Consider the following 23610-nt stretch of genomic DNA (forward strand, 5'->3'; position numbering starts at 1 on the left):
ACTCGGTCAACTGGGGATCTCCATCCCAGCACTTGTGAGAATGCCTGTATTTGTGGCACAAGTACAGCCAATATGTAAAGGAAGTAGAGGCAGTTTTTTAGCATTAAGACATTGGAGCCTTTGGTGCTCATGGCTAACAGAGACCCAGGATGCATACCTAATGTCTCACAGAAAACAGCCTTTTGTGCTAGTATGTAAAATTTGACTCCAGAGCCTTAAAATTACTGTGAAGAAACTATACAGTAAGTATATGTGTGTGCATTGCATACATCTACCTGCATGAGATATGTACCTCTATATAGATAAAGTGATTACAGTAGTCTCCCTTTATCTACAATTTCAGTTACCCATGGTTAATCATGGTCCGAAATATTAAATTGAAAATTCCAGAAATAATTTATAAGTTTTAAATTGCACACCTTTCTGAGGTGCCCCCATCTAATGATGAAATCTCCCACCATCCAACCTGGCACATAAAGCATCCCTTTGTCCAGCGTAGTATCCATGCTGTGTATGCTACCTGTCCCTTAGTCACTTAGTAGCCATCTAGGTTATTACATCAGCTGGCTGTCGATGCTAGCATATTGTTCAAATTGTTCTATTTTTTTATTAGTTGTTGTTGCTCTCTTACTGTTCCTAATTTATAAGTTAAATTTTATCATAGGTATATATGTATAGGAAAAAACATAGTATATATATATATATATATATGGGTTCATGTTATCTGCAGTTTCAGGCATTTGCAGGGGGTCTTGGAATGTATCTCCTGCGAATAAGGGGCCACTATTGTATTATAAATATACTGTGCTGTTAGTTATCTTTCAGACCTTTCCTTTAACTTTGACTTAAATACATTGCAGAAGCATTTCTTTATAGATTTACTTTATTCTGAATATGTGCCCACATGTGTCTGCCTTAAGGAAAATATTCTGCGTTTATAATCTCAGTGGACACCCCAGTAACTGATAAAATGTAGATAGTTTTTAAGTGGAAAATGTTAAGCTCAAAGAGCTAGATAAAGATCTCTGAGCCAGAGCCACTGAGTTATCTGTTACCTTTTTCAGATGGAGAATAAAGGGGTGGGTATGTGAGGGTGTTGCAGTATTGTACCCTATGTCCACTAACCTTGTCTTGCTCCCCCAACCCCAAGGGCAGAGAAGCACAGGTTCTCTGGAATTTCCTAATCTAAGAAAGTTTCTTTCTTAAACAAATACATTTGCCTTCAACCCCCTCCCTAGGGATCTTATCAAATAACCAGGAAAGACAGACCATTGGCATCTGAGGAGAGACTGAGAGTCATCACCAGGCTCAGACAGACTTTTCATCTGTTCTTCTGAGGGCAGTTCCAAGAGATTACCTGGGAGGTTTTATCTACTTCATAAGACAACTTTAGCTCATTGTAAACAAAACAAAACAAAAAACCCAAAATAAGACAACCTTTGTTCCTGTGCAGCTCTGCCTGTAACCTTCCAGCAATGTCTGCCTCCCACCTCCTGGGTCCACTTATTCTCCCTAATGATTTACTGTCCCTCCAAAGAGTTGTCTACATTCCCTGTCTCCCCTGTCCCTTATGAAAAAGGATATGTAAGCTTGTGCACCACACTAGGTTACCGAGTAATCATTCTCCTGTGATTCCTCCATGCTATGCATTTTAAAATAAAATTTTGTATGCCTTATCTCATGTTAATCTACCTTTTGTCTGTTGATATTCAGGCCACCTTCAGAGGGCAAGGAGAGCTTTTCCCTTAGTCCCAACAGTATCTTTATCCATTTAATCCAGGTTCTAATATTTTATCAAGTAGTATGTTCATTTAAGTTAGCTCTCCATGTAGGCACCAAATCCTTGAAGTCACAGAATGTATGAGTTGAGTGAGAAAGGAGTATGTGTGTGTATATGGAGAAGGTTTTATCTTTATTGTCACTGTTGAAATATATATTACTTTTGGCTGTGAGTATATGGACAGGCAAATACGTAACACATAGTCTAGTTCTCTCATGAAGAAACAAGATCATCCTTGAGAAGCTTTCTCTGCTTCTTCCTGGTTTGGCTATATAGAAGGTTAGTGGTGGTTGTTGTTTGGTATCTATGGAAACAATTCAGTCTTAAAGCAATTCAGGCAGATCAAAGGAGGCCTGTCTGCTCAGAGGGGTAGTCTGGCTTGGAGTGTCAGAGCCCCATAGGATGTTAAGAGTGTTCACATAAGATATCAGAGTCCAAGCTGGGTGCAAATATCCACATGGGAAGGTGGCTTAGTGGCAGGACATTAGAGCCTGAGTGTCCACTTGTGAGGGGGTGACATCAGTGATACGAGATTGGTTATATTCAGGAAGACCGAGCCTATAACTAAAAGTACTAAGGATAAGCCAGGTTTCTCACTATCAGAGAAAGGAATTACCAATATGAAAAAGAAGAAAACTAGAAAGAACCCTGTAGTGGTGAACTGAATCGTAAGTATCTGTGTGAACTCATGCTATGTTGATTCAGGTTCTCCGAGAAGCAGATGCCAAGAAGGATTAGACATGGTAGAGATTAACTGTAGAAAACTCATCTGAGAGATAATGGGAAGGGAGCCACAGGAGGCTAAGAGAGCTGTCAGACTGCAGTGCAGGTCAAACCAGCGTGGAGAAGAAAGGGATTGAAGGCAGGTTAGATTAGGAAAAATCTTAAATTGTGGAGCAGTTCTAAAGAAAGTTTCCCTAAAACTGATAAGGAGTCAAAATTGCCCGTCAGAGGAATCCCATGTCTCTCAGCAATAAACCTGCCTTAGTATCTCTGCTATGCTCAGCTATTGGCTGGAAGCAGCTGGTAGGAAGCATAGCCTTGGTTGAAATAGCAATGATGGATTTCAGAGCACAGCAGCTGGGCTGTCAGTCAATTATGCTCCTTACATTTGGAGATCCAGGAGGCACACTTTCATGACTGCCACACATGGTTTTCAGTAGTTACAGATAGACATAGAAATAAACGTATAGAAATAAATATAGACGTACATGTGGGATCCTTAGATAAATGGCTAATTCCTGAGCTGGGGAAGACAGTACAAGATGACCCTGGAACATGTTGTATCAGAAAACAGAGAAGTGCTCAAAGAAGGAAAGGAGACATCCACAGGACACAGAAGCCAGTTTGTACTGGCCAAATTGGGAACCATTTGAGCATCAAAATGAAAAACAAGGATAGTGGATTATAACTGTTTAAATATAATGAGATTCCATGAATTCTTCTAATATAAATAAATAAATGAATAACTTGGGAGTTTGTTGAAGGATGAGAATTATGTAGTTCAAAGTATCTCCTCACAAAATGCCTTTTAATTACAAAGAGGAAAAAAGTGACTTTACAGTGGAGAAGCCTGGTAGACCCCACCCAAATCAAGTCATCAAAGTTAACAATGTCAATAAATTACACATTAGTGCATAACTTGAATATGATCTCTAAGAAACATGCCAAAATAACTGGCATGTACTCTTCAAACATGTCAAGGCCATGGTAGTCAAAGATTAAAACTGAAGAACTGTTCCAGACTAAAGAGACATGGCTACCAGATGAACACCTGTTTCTGAACTAGATCCTTTTACTCTAAGTATTTCATTAGAACTGGTGGCAAAATTTGAGCAGGTTTGTGGATTAGATGGTAGTAATGTGTCTGTTAATATCCTGGTTCTCATTTTTTGAACATATAGGAAAATGTCCTGGCTTGTAGGAAATGCATGCCAGGTTATTTGGGGTGATGGTACTGTGAGTCAGCCACTGGTTCTCAGTTGGTTTAAAGAAGAGGGCATTTTCTTTGTACAGTATGTGCAACTTTTCTGTAAGTTTAAATGGCTTCAAAATTACACACGTATAGACATGCACTGTGAAGTAATCTATGCAGTTTTAGATAATTATCTGACCCGTTGATATATTGTTTGTTACTTCCAATATTGGTGGAGCTGGGAAACGCAGGCAAAATTGTGATCAAATGATTATAGCCTACTGTAATTGAAATTTACTCCTTAAGATTCTTATTCTCTATTATGGGCATAGAACACCTTTTCTCCATGTTCGCATAATATAGGACCGCACAGCTTCACAGCTGTCTCATACTGGAAAAGTCTGAGCTTATTACAGCCTGCTTGCTTTGGAAAGGAGTTGGAGGGGAAGATGTCAACTACTTGTAGATCTTTTGAGAAAGCCTGTATGTGAGACCCATGTCACTTATAGGTGTTTGTGTCAGGAACACCTGATCATGACTAATGGGAACTGTTCACTTTTAATAGAACCCTAAATTTCTGTTTTAGTTGGAGAAGCATTTTAATCCCAGCACTAATTTTCTTTGTGTTTCGAACTGATACAGAGAGATGACTTAATGTTAGACTTCAAGGCTGTTAGGTCCCTTTTTATGTGCTGATTATGAATTATACATTCAGGCTAGACATTTGTAATTGGAGTAGAATTACTGATACACTCAAGAAAGCAGAACTTATAAATTAGTCCAAAGCAGCATAATGTCATGGCACACAATTTAATGTTCTCTTTTCTTACTGGGCAACTGATCAATACACTAGTGTCAGGTTCTGAGCCATCTTTAGCCAGGGGAAAGTCTCCTGACCTTTCATTAGCAGCCAAAAGAAATGAATGAGACAGTCAAGTATATGGATCTAGGCTAATTCCATTTTTCTCTCTCTTCCTTTCAATCTCTTTTTAAATTGAAGTCTCAGATAATTGGGAGGAAAAAGACAAAAGCTGTGAAGGAATGTAGAAAGTTACTGTCCTTGATTCTGTGCTGGGCAAACTTGTCTAGGAAAATAAATTATGTTCCAAGGCTATATTTCCAAAATGATTAGGTGTTTTTCTTATATTTAAAAGAATATCTCAAATTTTTCCAAATGTTTGAAAACAAAAGTAAAAGAATTTGCTTTAACTTTAAAATACTATTTTTATTTATCCTAGATGAGCTAAATAATTCCATTCAGAAAATGTTTGCTGTCTACCTTGTGCAAAGTGCTTTGCTAGGCACTGGGGTACAGAGCAAGAAAAATGTGACCCATACCCTCAGAAGTTTGTCATTTAACAGGGAAGGTAGATAATGAATTAATAATTGCAATATATTATTGCATGATGATTTATCACATGGGGGACACATCGAGAAGACAACACATGTGATTTTGACATGCCTGGCACATAGTAAATGCCCCATAATGATAGTTGTTATTTCATATATTTTTACTCTCCTTACCGCTAAGCACCAGCACCACAACTGTTCCTCCAGGAGAAATCGGTAATTAGGGATAAGAAGCTAAGAGAACGTGGCTTAGATGCTAAGTTTTAAAGGAAAGGGAAAGGAAAGTAGTGGGCAGGGTGTGGAGTGATTTGGGAATCTAAGGCCTTAGGAACTCCATATGGCAGATCTTAACAGGTCTGTAACATTTGCTGATAGGATAAAGGGGCAAGGACTAGGAAGAACAGGGAAAGATTGGGCCCTTGGTTCTTTGCTGTCCAGGCAGGTATGTATTCAGTAATTCTGTGAATTGATCTGAGCAGCATTAACAGGAGTGGATCATTAAACATTTGTGTTGGTTTGCTTAGTATTCTCTAGCTTTTCATACAGAGGCTTGTTTGTGTGAATTTTTCCTTGCCTGCTCTGCCATTCCAGCTTTCTCTTGCAGACCCCATGTATTGCCTATAAAATGTCAATGCTCAGTTATTCAAAATGCAGCAACAAATATTTCTTTGTTCTCTTGGCATTTAAAATCGCCAGGACATCACAAGCTGTCAAAAGTGGAGTTGTCCCCTACGCCACTCGCCAGCCTTCTTGCTGGCTTTCTGGGGGGTGGAGCCCCCCTCTTGCCCTGTTAGGGCTCCTTGGTGACATCTTAGTTAAATCCTCATTATGTATCAGCATCTACATCTGCTGATTTGGGGCCGTTGCCTTCTCCATGCTGCCAAACACAACTCTGTGATAATGACAGCATTTGCCAGAACGCTTATGCAGTGACTCAGGAGACAGGGTGGCCAGCAAAGCAGCCTCTTTGTGGGAGTGGATTTTGAGAAGTGCTAATTCCGTGGCAGTTTGGAGATATTAATATCGTGCTGGCAGTAGATAAACAGGCAGCAGAGGGGCATATAATGAGAAGATACTCAGCCACAGCATCTTTTCTTCCTTTCTCTACTGGCACATTTTTCTCTTCTTTTAAAAAAAAAAGTGTGTTCCATGTACTCACCATCAAATTGGTGTTAACTGATCAACACATAAGTGCACATATAAGACTAACATCTATTGAATGTTGGGCAGGGGGGGAGGGGGGAGGAGGGGACCGGGTATATGCATACACAAAGAGTGCAATGCGCACCACCCGAAGGATGGCCATATTTGAAACTCGGACTTTGGTGGGGGGGGCCCAAGGGCAACATATGTAACCTAAACATCTGTACCCCCATAATATGCTGAAGTAAAAAAAAAAAGTGTGTTCTCCTGGGTTTTGATGGATGGAACTCTTAAATGGCTTAAACATACACAGATACTGATTAGTTCAGCTCCCAGCATCCCCATAGTATGAGTCTCTAGGAACCACTAGTGTGTTAAGAGTTAACTACATTTCAGACAACAGTAAGTCACAGCATATGGCACAGTAGCCTATTACCCTCTCCCTAAAGGGCACCGGACCAGATGGTTAAAATAGGGCCTTTCGTGTAGTTACGACAGGCACAAAGAAAGACATAAGCACCACGTTTCCTCAATAATATCATTCCTCTTGCTGTCCAGTATTTGCTATAGTTAATTATAGTTAATTTTTGAAAAACTGTGTTCGCAGTCTAATTGTTTATATCGAAGTTCCCTTTCCAGGTTGGGGAGGAACCGTGCAAATTTGCTTCTTTAGTCGTCTGAGTGTCATCTCCCATGCACTTTTCTCTAGCTAGCAGGTGCAGGCCACTTGTAATGGTACCTCTCATTCCAAAGTGGAAGCACTTTTCTTATTCCAGTGGAAAAAAAAGACAATGCATTTGAGAATTGCTTTAAGTTAGATTCTAACCTGAGATCTATAGCCTCCTTGGAGTATTGCTACATTTTACTTTCTTTGTTCCCCATCTCAATTCATTCTGCAGAAAGAATTTCCTTTTTACTGGAATGCTTCTCTTCCACCTGTCCCCTTCTCCCCAATTCGCTCATGACTCTTGCCTTCTCCAAGCCTACTTTGGGTGGGAGATCCATTCTCAAGAATTGATGAGAAGATAAACACTGCGTTACATTAAACAGATGTTTCTAACATTGCCAAACTGAAACAAGACATTTTTCCAGCCTGAGTGAGACTGTGTCTCTACAAAAGTAGAAAAAATTAGCCGGTGTGGTGGCATCTCCTATAGACCCAGCTACTCTGGAGGCTGAGGCAGGAGGATCTCTTGAGCTCAGGAGTTTGAGGTTGCAGTGAGCTATGATGATGCCACTGCACTCTAGCCTGGAAGAGCAAGATCCTGTCTCAAAAAATAAAATAAAAATAAAATAAAACAAGACATTTTCTGATAGCTGTAAAGACTAGAAAGGAGATTTTGAGAAATTTAGGCCATGCTTTTATGTGCTCAGTTTTTTATCTATGTGTCTAATATTTTAGAGCAGACTTTTCTTGAGGGTAGTGGCTTGTTTATAACATTCTGTAAATAGCCTGGCCTAATGTGGGCTTTTTACAGACATTTTCTGCTAGTTTTTATGTGTGTATTGATATAGCATCTGACTGTACTAAGCAGAAAAATGCTGAGCTAGGGAACTTTGTTATTCAACCTTTTATTTGGATTTCTAGCTTAGCAACTCATTGGTCTTGAAATCCTTGGCTTCTCCCTCCCTCTGCCAGAATGCATTCAGACCTCCAGGTGCTAACTGTTATTATTTCTGTTGACTGAACCCCATATGCACTTCTAGTGCTCACTGACCTATCTTTTCTGTTGCAGAAACATTGCTGAGGCTCTTGTCAGCAAAGGTCTAGCCACAGTGATCAGATACCGGCAGGATGATGATCAGAGATCCTCACACTATGATGAACTGCTTGCTGCAGAGGCCAGGTGAGACAAAAAATTACTAAACACATTGGGACCCACAACCCCACTTTTTTCTTTCCCACTATTGTGCCTCTACCTGAGCAGAATGTGTTAGAAAATAATACACTGAGAAAGCTTATATCCTTTTATTATTCCGGGTTTTTCCCGTGGAAAGAAGGGCATACTTTGAACTTGCTGTCTAACCTTGGTTAAGTGCACTTGGGCTTCCATTTTTTTAAATATGCGAAATTGGTATATATTAGATATGATCTCCCTATATGGATATTATAAAAGGAGACATGAATGAGAGCACTCTATATTTTTATCATCATTCCTGGGACTAACAGTGAAGCCCTGTTTATGTGAGCAGTACATTTGCCTGTTTCTTGCCTCCAGAGACCTCTACTCCCAGCCCCTCCCATTAATCACCTCTAGACCTTTTGTCACGTACAAAGGAAATGAAAACATTTATTAGGAAATGAGTTTTGGTTTCAAACACTTCTGACAGCTGGCAGGAGAGCACTTGAGAAGCCCTGTGACATTTTACTTTTGTCCTTCATCCCTGTGGCTGGTTGCCCCAAGGACATGCATACTGCTCAGCAGTATTTCTTGCCATTGACACTCCTCAAGGCTTTTACTCAGGGAGACTTTTGTCACTGGGTGGTGTGGTAGTTGAGTGATTCCCAGACTTCCTGGGAAGCAGGGCAAGAACTGAGCTACTTATGACTTGGATAGCTTAGCAAACTGCTTGGACTCAACCAAAATACGTCCATTGTTGAATGGGCTTGCCTCACCTAGCAGTTTTTTCATGGTCTCTAGGACCCATTTGGTTCTAGAAGTTTGGTGATTGTCAGGTTATTCTCCACATTTAGAGGAGGAATGAGTTTGGGCACATGTTATCTAATCTCAACTTCAGACTTTGTCATGGAGATCACTTTTCTTGCTCTTTGGCCCAGAACATTGCCCTGATATGTGACATTTACCTCTAACACCGTGTCACATCCTGATGGATAGAGCATCTCCAGAATGTCACACAGAATGTCAGCTGAGAAATCAGTCTGTCAAGCTGCTATGGCTTTTTGGATTCTTTTTGTGGGCTTTTCCCAGTCTGGGACCTGATTCTTAAGTACAGAGAGTTCGGTGAAAATATCCATATCTTGGTTGTTTAGGGTTTGTTAGTGGCCATGTAAAAGTAATGTGATAGATAGTCCATAATTGGTGTTTCTCATAAACCTCACTTATTTTCTTCTCTCCCTACCTATATTACCACTAAGCCAGGTAGGCCCAAAGAACCCATGATGAGAAATGTGCCTTCACATTTCTTGGTACTTTTTGATCATCTAGCTCCTCCAGGAAATGGACAATTACTAAAATACAGGTGGGATTCAGGGGGTAGATCCATAGTTGGCATGTTCAGCCTGACCTGATGGAAACTTAAAGAATAGGTAATGGATTTCCAGAGTAGCAGGAGCAGTTTGCAATCTAGTGGGATATGTAGTCATATTTTCCATGCTGGGTTCACACTGCCACTAGTGAATATTTATTTAATTCTGACAGGCAGGTAAGCATGGAAATAATTTGCAAAGCAGCTCCAGAAAGTGAGGCCAGAATAAGCTCTTTTGTTATCCTGTTAGAAATAGCCATGTCGTGCTATAATGTTTAATGAATATGCATAGATAGTGAAATTTTTTAAGTTTTAGGCTTTAAGAAGAAAACAGCCTCTTTAGTCTAGTGCTCATTTTGTGCTGAAGTCATGTAACAAGATGCTTGCTTGCTAAAGCAGTGAGCTGCCTAGAGATAATTGTGTTGAGCCATTGCTTTCAGACCGATGGTGCAAAAATTGGCTTTGGAGTCATTGCACTGTTGCAGGTTGAGTAAATGGAGAGAAATTAACCACTTCCCTAAGCCTGTGAGGCATTGCCATAAGGCAATACAGGCCTCATAAAGAACGGGGAGAAATATCCAGCATGAACTGTGAATGGGTTTTCATTTGGAACAGTATTGTCAGCAAGACCCAGGATGGTGGCCCAGTGCCATCATCTAGATGCTAACCCCCAGGGAAGTGAAGTCACATTCAAGAAAGATCAGAACACCTGCTAGATAGGAATGGTGGTTTTGTAGCCATTAAAAAAGATTTTCAGTGCAGAATGTGCCCCTTTTTTTAAAATGATAAAGTCGACCCCTTTGCATGACCACCTGTCTTCAGATAGTGCTCTATTTGAGTTTGCCTTTAGTTTGAAGCACTTCGTTCCCTGGTGACACACTCCCTGTGTTCCCTCAGCATTCTTACTTTCTCTCACGTTACAGTACATCAGAGCTCTTTGACATGTTCTTCTGCCCCTTATCCTGTCATTTATTGAATATTATCTGAGTTAAGGGTTGTTTTCCCCTAGATAGATTAGCTATATTTTTTCCAGCTGAACTCTGCTTTGTGATTTTATGCCCCTGTCAATGCGGTTTTTCTACCTCTCAGCTTCATGTCCTCTGCAGATCTCATTAGCGAGTTGTTTACTCCTTTTCTGGGCCCTGAATAGAACCCTAAACAAGAATGGCTTTGGTGTTGACCCCAAGTCTTTCACTGCATGGACTGTCACTTAACTATCTTTTGTTTATCATCCTTCAGCCACTTTTTAATCTTCAGTGAGTGTGTATTGAACCAAGCCAGTTTGAATTAATTTCCCAAGTAAAATTTCTTGAGGTAGTGTATCTAATGCTTTGGCAAAGGCCAAATTCATAACATCTGCTGCATTCATATCAGTCATTCATTCTCAAACTCTTTAGGTAAATAATAGGTGGGTGAGGATAGCAAAGAAAGGCCATCATTCTGATTAGTCCCTCCCTGCAAGGGTGTTGACACCAACAGGTATTTTTGACTCTGACCTGTTTATCTCTCTGGTTATCACTAGCGATATTGGCAGTGGTGCAGGGTGCTCTTCCGTTGACTTTGCTTTCCAGTGCTCTGCTTGGTCCTTAATCTCTTTAAAGAAACATCGTAAGCTTTAGGGAAAGATCAGCCTGTTAAACTCCTCTGACTCCTCAGGTCAGTGCAGCTGCCTGCCTAGGAGTTGATGAGCTTCCACAGGGCTATGCAGCCCCTACTTCCTCTGCAAGGGGGTATGATTTGCTGGCGTTTTCTTATTATAGATCATCAGATGGGAGTGATGTGGTGGGTGCTCTTTGGGAGACCAGATGAGACAGAAGGGGAAGAAGAATACCAATTTGCAGTTTGGCTGTTGCTGAATGAAATAACCTGCTAGAAACAACCTCTACCACCTCAGCAGCTCTGCCCAGTTTGCTGACCCGTTGAGGCTTCTTCATTCAGATGCCTGTCTGCTTTTGGGAAACCCTCATTATGTCTCAAATATGGCCCATGTAGAAGAAGCCACATCTTTTTTTGTTTAAAAGATAAAAAAACCTCAGATTCCCAAAAGGCAGCTTTTCTTTCCAGCTCAGTTGTGTATCATCAGCTGCCTCTTCCCTCATTACCTTGTGTGCTGGCAAGATAAGGTTTTGGCATTTTCTCACGTGCTCTCAGGTCTTGTTTCTCTCATGGGCTCCATTGAAAAGCCGTTGATTTTGTCCCTGGGTTCTGAAAGCTCCAGTACGTGTGTCCTCCGTATTTTTTTACAAGAAGAATTTACGTGCGGCTGACCCATAGTTCTCTGTGACACTCCTGAACTTGGTCCCCTTTTGGAGGCATCATATAGACTCCTTGGGGTATGTGACACATCATTTCTGTTCTGTGTGAAACTAATGTTCTATCCCCATATTGACTTTCTACCATTTCCAATTCTCATTTTACTTCAGTATTTCCCAGTTAGCTGGCCTGCTGCATTCTTAGTCTTGATACGTGTTCTAAACTTAAGGTAGAGCTTTTGACTCCTTCAGGGAATATCTCTTATATCCTTGTGAGGTATTTCCAAGATAGTCATTATTGGGACCCTTCTTACATTCTTTTTTTTTTTTTTTTTTTTTGAGACGGAGTCTCACTCTCTTGCCCAACCTAGAGTGCCATGGCGTCAGCCTAGCTCACAGCAACCTCAAACTCCTGGGCTCAAACAATCCTTCTGCCTCAGCCTCCGAAGTAGCTGGGACTACAAGCATGCACCACCATGCCCGGCTAATTTTTTCTATATATTTTTAGTTATCCAGCTAATTTCTTTCTATTTTTAGTAGAGACGAGGGTCTGGTCTTGAACTCCTGACCTCGAGCTGTCTTCCCGCCTCGGCCTCCCAGAGTGCTAGGATTACAGGCATGAGCCACCAGGCCAGGCCATTCTTACTTTCTAAGGTGCTTTAATAATCTCTCATATACCATATCCCATGTATTTGGTATAACACATCCAGTATGATCCTGGAGAGGCCAGAATATGATTAGAGTCAGATCAAAGCCTGGCTGTGTGCTGTTTTCTTTAGATGTGGGGAATATCATCTATGTGAATTCCTAGAAACTGTTAGAATCTGTGGCTCATTGCAGGAAAATACAGAAGTTCAGAAATTGGGGCTTTATTCCTTTAAGGCACCTTTTAATTCTAAGATTTTGTAATTTCAAGATAGGATGTATATATTCAGAAAAGAAATTGATGCCCCAGCTTGACTGTGGGAAAGCAATTGTATTGAACAATCTGGTGTCTGAGCAGATTTAAATGAATTTAGATTCATTCTGGACATACCTAATGAGGTTAGGGTTATCTCGGGAGAAGAGAAAAGGGCAGACTCTCTCTTATCTTTTCATGTGTATTCTATTTCTTGCCTTGCACACTGCAGATTCAGAAATCCGTGGTGTTGTCCTCTGTCTTTGAGAGGCAAGCATGAACCTGCCCTCTTTTCAGCTTTGCCTTGGCTCCCTCTCCTCCCAGTCCCCTCAAGGACTCGTTTTTCTGATTGAGCAAGCCCAAACAACTGGTGTTCCTGCCTTTTTGACTTCTACATCTCCCATCTCCAAACCCCATAAGCACCAGTCAGCCTCCCACTTTTTTTCATTGTGGTCAACGGCACCCTCCTTTTGAAGGCTTCTCTCTGCTTGAACATCTAGGAAATCTGTGCTGTCATTTCTATCCCAGACTTTGATCAAAAGCCTATATAAACTTGTTGATGAGTCTTTCCTAAACCAGTACCAGTGGTCATTATTAAGAAGGATAGAGTTTTAATCATGTTTTTCGCTTGGTGACACAGTTACTGGGGACCATGATGGGCTTTCTGATTTCCATATGTTCATAGCAGCTGCTGGTAAATATATTTTGCAGTTTCACTGAAGTACTTTTGATACCACTGGGAAGGAAGTGTTCTTGGTCTTCCACTCTTGACTTAACCAGAGAAGCTTTACTTTTCTTCTGATTTATAGGCAAGTTTTTCCATAAAATTTCAGTGGTGGGGGAAGTGACTTGGGCCTTTTAAAAAAATTTGATAAGGTCCCTCACGTCTGTATCTTCAGTTTTACTGGCATTCACATACTGAATATGATCAGATTGTATAGTTACTTGCTAGCACTTTCTGTTGGTATGTTAAAAGATACAACTTTAGGACTCTTAAATGGAAGAGGTCGGTATATTGGTTTGACACAGTTCTGATTTGTTAAATGTCTTGGTAAGAAGAAGGAGGTTTCATTCTGTACCAATCCATTGAGAAAATTGGCATTGAATTTGTGCGTGTGTTGGAATTTCAAAACTAATATATCCTATCTCATGGTATAGCTTACCTGGGTTAATCAGTTCTCCAAGAAGTCAGATCTTTCCTCTGTCAGGAACAGTTGTTCACGCCCGGTTGCATGTGATGGCTTTGCATTCATGTCTTCTCTTTCTTCTCATTTTCTTGAGTGCATCCTGGGTCCCAGGCATTGGGGATAATAGTGGTGAAAGAAAAAGGTAATAGACTCAACCCTTTACAAAGCGTGCATTCTCAGAGGGACAGGCGTTAAATAATTTTAATAGTACCTCTGGATATTGCTATTTTTCCTATTTCTTCTCTACCTGTTTTCTTTGTCCTTCCTCTTTTCTCCTTCTTTATTTTTAACACTGCTTGCCTTAACACCTTTTTTATTCCATCTCGCATTTCTATTAAATTTTCCCCTGAGAGCATCTCCCTGAAATTCATCTTTGCTGTCCAGCCTCTGTTCTTATCTTCTCAATGGTTTAATGGTACAGCTTTAAATAAAGCAAGATTTCTCAATCTAATGACCTCAACAAGAGAAAATTCTTTCTGAATAAAACTGGAACTTACTGAATACTGTTAGAAACAGAGCTTTTACTTGAAGTTTAATCATAGATTCCTGTAACACCAGGGTATTGTTGGATTTTTAGCTCACGCATCATGGGAAGCAGGAGTTGGGTGACTTATCGCTGCCCTCTTCACCCAGCTGCATTACATCATGCTGGTACAGGTTGGAAGCCAGGACAAAGAAAGGAGACTGGCCTTTCTCTTAAATATTCTTTCTTTTTTAACTCTGAAAATTCATTCCCCCACTGCACTTTGGACTTGCAGTTGGGTGTCATGATCATGAGGTTGCTAGTTGCATCCAGCACGTGTCAGCGTGTGTTGGGGGTTCACTGTTGGGGAGTAGGGAAGATCAGCTATTGCAAGTGGATATGATAACAGGAAAATGTGCTAAAAGAGCTGGTGTGGGGAAGTGATTTGACGATGCAGCTGAATGTGGGGAAATTTAGCTTTTCCCTTTCTTCAGAAAAGATGATGCACTCAACATCCAAATAGCAGTAATCAATCTGCATTTAAGGCAGCACAAATGGCCACTTCTGGAGAGCTGTATAATGTCTCCATTTCCAAATAGTTTTCTCCTTCAGGATATTAAGAGGATCTGTTCACTCCCTCCATCCTATCCTTCTCTTCCCTCCCCACCCCCAGTTCCTTCTGACGTAACTCAGCTGTGAGACTTTTCTTGCTGACTAGTGTGAGGGCCCTGGGGTATAGTTGGAGCTCTTTAGCTTTGTCTGCTCTCTTGCATACCAAACAGTGAGTAGTTCTGCGGGTCGTGGTCAAGTGATGACCTCGTGGGAAGAAATCCTCCTTGCCCGATCTTTTCTGTAATGTTAGCCTGCACTGGTTATATTCCTTTGGAGGAAATTTTTCTAGATTTACCTTCCTAGATGATTTGGTTGTCATTGTGTCCTCCTCCAATCCCACCTTCCAAAATATGTTCAGCTACAACCTCTTATCTGTCTAGAGCAACTTGTCCATTCTCTCCCGTTTCACTATTCTTTGCGGTAAGAGGCTTTTGCCTCCCTCACAGACCACCAAAATATTTGATACATTTGGTTTATGCTGGGAATATCATTTCAATCCAGAATAAGTTGTAACACTAAAGTGATAATTCTTGACCCTTGGCTTTCTGCAATCTCTTATTAATTGACTCCTTAAACCATTGCTCCTCAGACTGGCAACATCGTTGTCACTCGGGAACGTGTTAGAAAGGTGAATTTTCAGCTGCCACCCCTCCCTCCTACCACAGTCTCGTTCCACATGTTCTTCAGGTGATTCTGATGCACGCTAAATTTTGAGAGGCATTTCCCTAAACAATTCCTGACCACTGTGAAGCAAATCACTTTGTGTCCTTTTATGGCAGATTAATCGTTTAATCTTCATTTTAATCATGTTTATAAGTCATGTTTGTAAGTAACAGAAAGCAAGGCATGGAGTGGACCAGCTCTGGATTTCTGCAGTATGTCCTGGCTCTTTATTCCCTTTGACTCCTGTCTCTTTCCTCTGCCTCATACTCTGCATTCTTGGCTCCTTAATTCGATTCCTTCTGAGTAGCTTCCACCAGCTCTTGGTTAATTTAATGTGAAATCATGTTGAGTGTTGCAGTGCTTGCTTGCTTTGGTTCATCTGCAGTGTCAGGTGTCTGAGTGGGTCGGAGAGCAGAGTCTCTATTAGGCATATCTCTATCCTACTTTTGCTCTAATCCTTGGAAATCTCTCAGGAGGACTATAGTTCGAATAATTAATCACTCATACATCAATGCACAGAATTTTGTAGCTGCTTGTGAATGGGAAATCCGCTTCATAGCTCTTTCATTTGCAAGATTCTTTGCATCTACATGTCTTGTAAACTCCCTTGTGCGTTTCTGTTTTATCCTAAGCTGCTTCTGACTCCTCCCCCTCCAGCTTTGGGCCCAGAAGTTGAGAAGGATTACTTCCCATTCCTCTTGCTTTTGCATCAAGTTCGGAGAGCTGGTCTCTGGAGTATGGCAATGAATTTTTTCCAGTAGATCCAAGTAAATGTAGCTCACGTTGGAAAATGGTTTTCCAAACCGAGCGTCACAAAACTGTTACATTTCACTCGGTCAAAAGACACGTTAAAATTTTCTGTTACTGATTTGTTCATATTACAATAATAAATATTTTATTAGGTATTGGGAGATAAAAACAAAAATTCATGACCTAGCGTGGTGATTGGGGTGACAGATAAATATTGCAAATAATTGCAAAAGTGGAGACATATGTACCCATATATATGTCCCCACTTGCACAATGCAGAGGGAAAGGAGCACCTAAATCAAAAGATCATCCACAAATACAGTCCACGAGGCAAGGCGTATTCTGTTTGGTTTGCCTTGGCAAAGGGAAATAGAAAACAAATACTACTTCTTTGCCCCACCCATGACATAGCAGTTCCACTTCTATGAATTTATTCTTAAGGAGGCAATTAGCAAGGTGCCCACCATTTCATTTAAAAGTTACTCCTCATGGCATTATTTATAATAGTAGAAGTATCATATTCACGTAAATACCTCGTAGTAGAGGATTGATCAAATTTTGAAACATGCATCCATATGTGATAGATTTTCTGTGCAGCTATTTAAAATGATGTCAAGAAATTAATGACATAGAGAAATATTCATTTAGCTATCGTTTCTGGTAAAAGAAAAAAGAGCCTGCAAAACTTTTTCCTCCGTGGTACAATTCTTTAAACATCTAGGTGGGTATGTGTGTGTAAGCACTCTGAAAACATGTTAAGGGTGCTTTTGTCTTGGAATAGGATTATGAATCATTGTTTTCCTCAGTTTTTTTTCTGACAGACTTTGTGATCAGGGCAGCCAAAACTATAAAATCAATGTTGAGGCAGTTTTGAGTAATCCTACCTTCCAGAGTCCCTGTCCTCTCAAGAAGATGTTAGACTGCTAAGGGCCATTTCTGCCTAGCTCCAGTATCCCTTTGATCCTAATCTGGGACAGTAGAGTTTGCTTATCTTTTACAACTGTGTTCCCTCATCTCTAGCATTGGGTTGGTTGTTCCCTGCCATGGAGCTCATGGTCCCCTCCACTGCGCATCCATTGTCATACTGGCACAATAGCATGTGTCTTCATTTCTCTCTTACATTAGTTTTAGACAAGATGATGACCTAGAGTTCTTTGTTATTTGCTTCACTGCCTCATAATACCTACTGATTCATTAGTCTGCCCACCTCCTCTTGACCGTAGGACTCAATTTCCTTGTTTCCAGTCTATGCACTCTCCATATTTTCCATCTTTCTTATCAGTAATTCTCATTTTCATTGGAATTGCAGCTGCATAACCCTAGCTCTCCCACCTACCATTCTGCACCTGCTCCTGCTCTGTGTCTTATTTTCTGATTGACAGGACCCTGTGGCTCCCTCCAGCTGCCAAGGAACCAGTGGAAGAAAGACTGAAGGAATTGTTCATTGCTGCCTTGTTTCATTGATACCTATATTTGATTCATGCTGAAACACCATGTTCATTAATAGGACCTGAAACGCAATGAGAAGTACTTTAGAAGTTTAGCAAGTTTTTCAACCGTTGTTCTTTTTAACCTTTAGTGTTGTAATTAATTTTTCTTTCTTTCTGAGTCACTTCTCCTTTATTGTCTAGTAGGAGTTCCTTACATTCCTGCCACAAGGGTTCTGTTTTATTGTTTTTGTGGTCAGAACTTTGCTCCCACTCACTGCCACTCAGATGCTTCCCCATCTCCTCCTGTTCCAGTAGACTTGATGTGGGATATAACGCTTTTGTTCTGGGTACTCCTCTGTTTCTGCTTCTGCTCAGAGGCCAGGCTTTAACCTCTCTTCTGCCCTGGAGCACAAGTTATGAAACTGTGGATCCAGGAGGGCCAGCAGACCTCATTCTTTTGCCCTATAGTCGGTTTGGCATTGTCCATGTCTCCAATTTGAAATATTTTCATTGTTCTGCATTAGTTAGTCAGTTACCAGGCATTTGTTCAACTTTTCCTTTTTTTTTTAAAGATGAGGTCTTGCTATGTTGTCCAGGCTGGTCTCAAACTCCTGGCTGCCTCCTGCCTTGTCCTCCTATAGTGCTAGAATTACAGGCGTGAGCCACCACACCCAGCCTATTCAGCTTTACTAAGTACACTTTAACTGAACTAGATGGCCCCGAGTTTACATAATTATGGGAACATAGCTCTGTGGTAAATACCATAATAAATATTAAGGACAATCTTAACCCTCCAGGGGCCTCTAGTCTAGCTATAGAAATAAAGATTAACACATGAAACAAATTTAAAGTCATATGTTCTAGTTTACAATTACACACTGAACTAAATGATTGCACTTTCACATATATAATTTTATTACCAATTCAAAGGAGTTTACCTAGGATCCCATATTAAGAATTTCTGTTATGATAACCATTGTATGATTATAGTGAGGGTTGTGGCTACAGATATGTGATAATTCTTTTCATTCTATAGTGTTCACCTAGAAGGACAGGTAAGGTCAAGGGGAAGCAAAAGCCCAGGGACACACATAATCAGTAACTTGCATGGAGAGGGCATCAAGAGAATGGGCCTAATTGGATTCAAGGGAGTAATGTGGAAATCATGTGAATACATACACTGGGGCCAAGGGTAGAATTTCCACTTGGTTTCACAGGCTGGTGGTCTTTGTTTTGTGTATAAGTAGGGGAGTGAATTGACAAAGTAGATTTTTATTCAGAAGTTATCTGACATTCTTGTGCAATGTTGAATCAAAGTGGTGTGCAGTATCAAAAGGGATTGATTGAATTTAGTTAAAATGTTCCTGATGTTATCTTGAAATAAATTGGTGAGGGCCTGGACCAAGAGCATTACAAAAGGGCCAAGTGAGCACAGTTATGAAGAAAAAAGGTATTGGATGTAGGGATGAAGCAAAAGCAGGATTAAGGGACATCTTGGACCCCGGTTACCAGGAAGGGATTGTTAAAGGGAGATTACAAATGAAGAGACACGTTCAGGGGCTCATGATCTCTCTCAGCTCTGTAGCCTCCTTTGTCCCATCATCTCCCTGCTATCTCTTTGTTACACACCATTTCTGCTTTCTATCACTTTATTTTCCTTAGATCTCTTTTATGTGAGAAAGTAGTTGTTTTTGTAAAAACTCTGTTGAAAGCTCCTGCTCACTCCCTAGAAAAATTCACTTATATACTTTGGGGGAGTTTGCAGATATTTCTAGCATCCTAGCTGGAGTTTACTGTGTCCCCAGGTTAAGACTTCCTGATATGACAACTGTTTTGCGACTGTGATAAGGTTGGATCTAACCGTAAATCCTTTGAGTTTCTTTGTAAGCTCACAAAAATATTTGTTCAGAATAATAAGCTACCATCATTGAATTGGCAGTAAGACCAAGGCCTGTGTGCTGGCACAGGAGGGACTGTGATGCTGAGACTTCTGGCTTGGAGAGGGTTGGTCTTAAGATTTTCTGGTTGACCTAGGGACCACAAAATCTAAGAGCAAACTCTATTCCTTTGCATGAGTGTGCGTGGAGATTCTAATCCTGCTGTGCTGAGGCCATGGGGTGCTCTCACTATAACAAGGTCCTCATCTTTCTTTGCAGAGTTGTAGGTTTTATCTTCTAGAGGAAAGGCAGTCACATCTAATACGTTAGAATTTCAAACTTTGCTGTTTAAAGAAAACAGAGTTTTTTAGTGATTTGAATGGAGTTCATCTCCCGCACTGTAACACCCTACAGTTCTGTGGCTCCTAGAAGCAACCTAGAACTCTGAGTTTTCATCTTTCTGCTGCCCTGTCATCCCTTGGCATGTATATGGATATATACTCACTTTTCCTGGCTGGTGATGATTTTCGTCCATTATTTACACTGGTAGTCTTTGCCGTCTTTGTACTGCTGCATCTTGGAAAAGAAAGCTTATGAGAGGAGCAGGCTGTGTTCTGCCCCGCTGCTTCCTTTCTCCTGGCCAGCCTGAACACCAGCCTGCCTTTGTGAGGAAGCGGCTATTAAGCAGACACAGCAGGAGAAGTTTAGAAGTCAGGAGTTTCATTCCCTGCCTAATGAAAAGGGATGTAGAGCTGTGGTTGTGGCCTGCAGGGATAGGCAGTGTGGGGAGGGAGTCAGTGTTTGCTCTGTGGAGCAGATATCGGTGGAAGCAAGCCTGCTATCTGCCTACTCTCCTGTGTCACAAAGACAGAGCTCCACAAATCTATCCCAGAGAAACTGGGCTATGTGAGATGCAGAGGAGAGCCCCACTGAGAAATGATGACCAGGCGGCATACCTTGTTTTCAGCAAAGCCTGGACCTCCACATTTTATTTCCCATATGTACAACTCTTTGTAGCCAGTCATGGCATATGTCCTCATGGTCCTGGAACACAGATTTACACTCCCTTTGGGGAAGAGCTGTGGTAAGCCTGCCCCTGTTGGCTTTTGCTCCTTTCCTCTTTGAGATACAGACCTGGGTTTCTGTCCTGGGCAGTTCCCCCAGATAGTCTCTCAAGGAGAATCTCTTGGTGTGGCATGAGCTTTGCAGCAAGCAGAGGGAAGTCTTCTGCAGATAGCTCCTTGGGGGTCATTTCTGCAGCAGTATGGGGACAAGAATCAAAGCAACCTCAGCACAGGGAGGGAGACCGTAGCTGAAATAGGTCAATTTGCTCATTTCTCACAGATCCCTCATACTTGGTAGCCTGGGTCTGGAGTAGCACTGCAACATGGGAGTGCTTCCTAGGTGGGCATTATTTGAACTTAGTAGTTAACTACTTATTTGTTGACTTTCAATGTTGCTTCTCTTCTGTTAACAAAATAAGAACTATTTCTCAGTGTATATATGATGTTACAGTGCTACTTTCTTGCTGCCTCTTGAATGTACCAGAAATTGATCTAATTTAACAATATCTAAAGTGTGAAAAAATTAAGTCTTTGAAATTTTTTTCAAAGTTAATACCTGAATGTAAATAATATCTGATAATAGGCTTTTTAGGAACAAGGTAGAGCATAAATACCTTTTTTCTTTAATATTAAGATTTAATTTTCAAGATTTTTGTTGTTTTAAATGTCAAATATCACTATTATCCATATTTTCCAGTATTTAGTGTTATATTTTCCCCCGTTTGGTAAAGTTCTAGATTTTTGTTTATGGCACAGAGCTACTTTGGGGTGATAGAAAGAAAGAAGAATTGTAGTTTACTACCTCACTGCTTTTGCCTAGAGGACCTTTGCTTTCTAACTTGCTGCTCAGACCCTGTTCTTTTTTCCTCATAGTGTATGAGATGTTCTCTAGCCCTCAGGAAAAGCCAGGAATTCAGCAGTGCTCTAACATCAACCTGTCTGTTTATAGAACCTGCAGATCTATTTATTTTGGTTGTCCTTGTTGTTAGAGGATAAGGCTATAGGCATTTAGTGCCCCATAGGACCTATAGAAAGTTGTGCAGGCGCCTGGCTTGAGGGACATAAGACACAGTCAGGGTAGGAGGGAGCTTGCCTTGCCTCACAGAGGCTTCCATCTTAAGGCTGCGTCTTCCAGTTTACAGTAGCAAAAGTGAGAGACCCTGTTGGTGGCAGATGAGGTTATAGAAATAGGACACAGGCAAGACAGAAGCAGGGCTTTGGGAGGTGGAAGAGTTGTATCGTTTGTTGGCTTCTAGCCTTTGGTTTCCCATATAAACCATCTTTTAGTCCTCTACTGTTAGCTTGCAAATCCCAAGGGACAAGGGACAAACCTTGAGAATCAGCCTTGGTCAGTGACCATTAACAGGATCCCTGAATGATAAATCACTAGACTCAATTGTAAAGGGAAATATTCTGACCCATTTGCAATTTCTAAAGCTGAAGCCCTTGATTCATATTCAGGAGGAACCATGGGATTCACAGAACTTGGAAATGCTTTATCTGAGTTAGCTTTCACATCAGAGTGAATGAGAAAGTGTATGGTTGGTTTGTCTTTTTCCTTGTTAATTCTGTACTTACCTCATCACGGAGTAGAAACTAGATAGAAAGGAAAGCTTTTATTATTTCTAAACCAAAAGTGTTTCGAATTAGCTGGGTGAGAGATCCTCTGGGATGAAGGAAGGGGCTCAGGTGGATGATAAAAACCCAAGTAGGAAAGAAATATGACTGTTTCAACACCCACACCATTTGGTCTATGTGGGTTTGGTTTAAAAACCGATGACCCTGAAAGTAACAGCCCTGCAGAGTGGTGTGCTCTTCTCCTAGTCCTTGAGTGAGTGCCTGAGTGCGAAGAAGATAGAAATGTGGCTGCTCGTGTGTCCCACAGACTGACCTTTGCCCTGGTCTGGTCTGGGCATCTTTCTCCGTATTTCCTCTGGAATTCAAAAACCCTAAAGTCTAGTCCACAGAGTGGAAACACCCTGAATCTCTATTTCTCTATCTCTGAACTCAGAAACTCTTCCCTACTAGAGTCTGCAGGCTGGCAGTATACACAGGAAAGCCTTATCCAATAATGTGGGAACCTAGTTATTTACCAGTCATTTTATCCTGTGGTCCTTCACTGTCACACCAGTGATCATGCCCAGTGATGCCTAGGCTTCTGTCCCTGATATGAACACTGAAAGGATTGGGAGATTGGAGCAAATCAACTCGTGATCCAATGTTTGGCGGAGTTCCAGAGTCCTTTGTTAAATCTCTGTTATTACAACCTGAGACTGATTGAAAATGAGGCTTCATGTCAGTTATGTAGCATTTGCTAATTTTTTTTTGCTTACTGTTGAATGACTTTTCTGTACAATATTGCTCCATTCGGTGCAACTTTTTACCGAGAAGGAGCTTCTTTCCATTAGAATTGGAACACTAGCTACATATTTTGCATTTAAAATGTTTCATGTGATTAAACGCTAAAAGAAACGTTATTACTTCTGTTTCTTAGGAATGTGCTCTTCCAACTTATTCTTCTTTTGTGCCTGGAACAAAGCTTTTAATTTGGAAACAAGTAGGGAGCCCTCTGATTATCAAGCACACAGTTAGCTGAAACTGGCAGCCAAGTACTAGTAACTGGGTTTAGGAGAAGAGCAGCCTTCTGTCCTCCCCTCCAGCAAATCCTCCTGGAAAGACTGGCTACTCAGCATTGTACAGTGTGACTTGTGTAGTCGTACATCTCCATTTTCCTACTGTTCTACCCTTTTCAAACACTGTAATTTTTATTTTAATCAATTTTCTCTTCTTCCTTTACAGAGCCATTAAGAATGGCAAAGGATTGCATAGCAAGAAGGAGGTGCCTATCCACCGGGTCGCAGATATATCTGGGGTGAGTCATATCCCTGCGTGGAGCTGTGTAGGTCTGAGGCTCCAAGAACATGTCTGTGTATTTGCTGAAGGACGTCAGCTTATGTGTGTTCTCCAGCTTACTCTTTTTCGTACACTGAATGTGAATTTTTTCCAGGGCATCCACTGA

General features: G+C 41.0%; 1 protein-coding gene across 1 annotated transcript in view; it reads left to right on the forward strand.

Annotated features, from left to right (window-relative positions):
- The window catches only part of SND1 (staphylococcal nuclease and tudor domain containing 1), a 436282-nt gene that overhangs the window by 226987 nt on the left and 185685 nt on the right, over positions 1 to 23610 (forward strand). Inside the window, exons 13-14 of the mRNA XM_012664766.1 lie at positions 7925 to 8035; positions 23391 to 23463. Of these exons, the coding sequence (XP_012520220.1) occupies positions 7925 to 8035; positions 23391 to 23463 (184 nt within the window). The remainder of the gene's footprint in view (positions 1 to 7924; positions 8036 to 23390; positions 23464 to 23610) is intronic.

This window comes from Propithecus coquereli, unplaced genomic scaffold (assembly GCF_000956105.1).
Source record: "Propithecus coquereli isolate 6110/MARCELLA unplaced genomic scaffold, Pcoq_1.0 Scaffold91, whole genome shotgun sequence".
NCBI classification, from domain to species: Eukaryota; Metazoa; Chordata; class Mammalia; order Primates; family Indriidae; genus Propithecus; species Propithecus coquereli.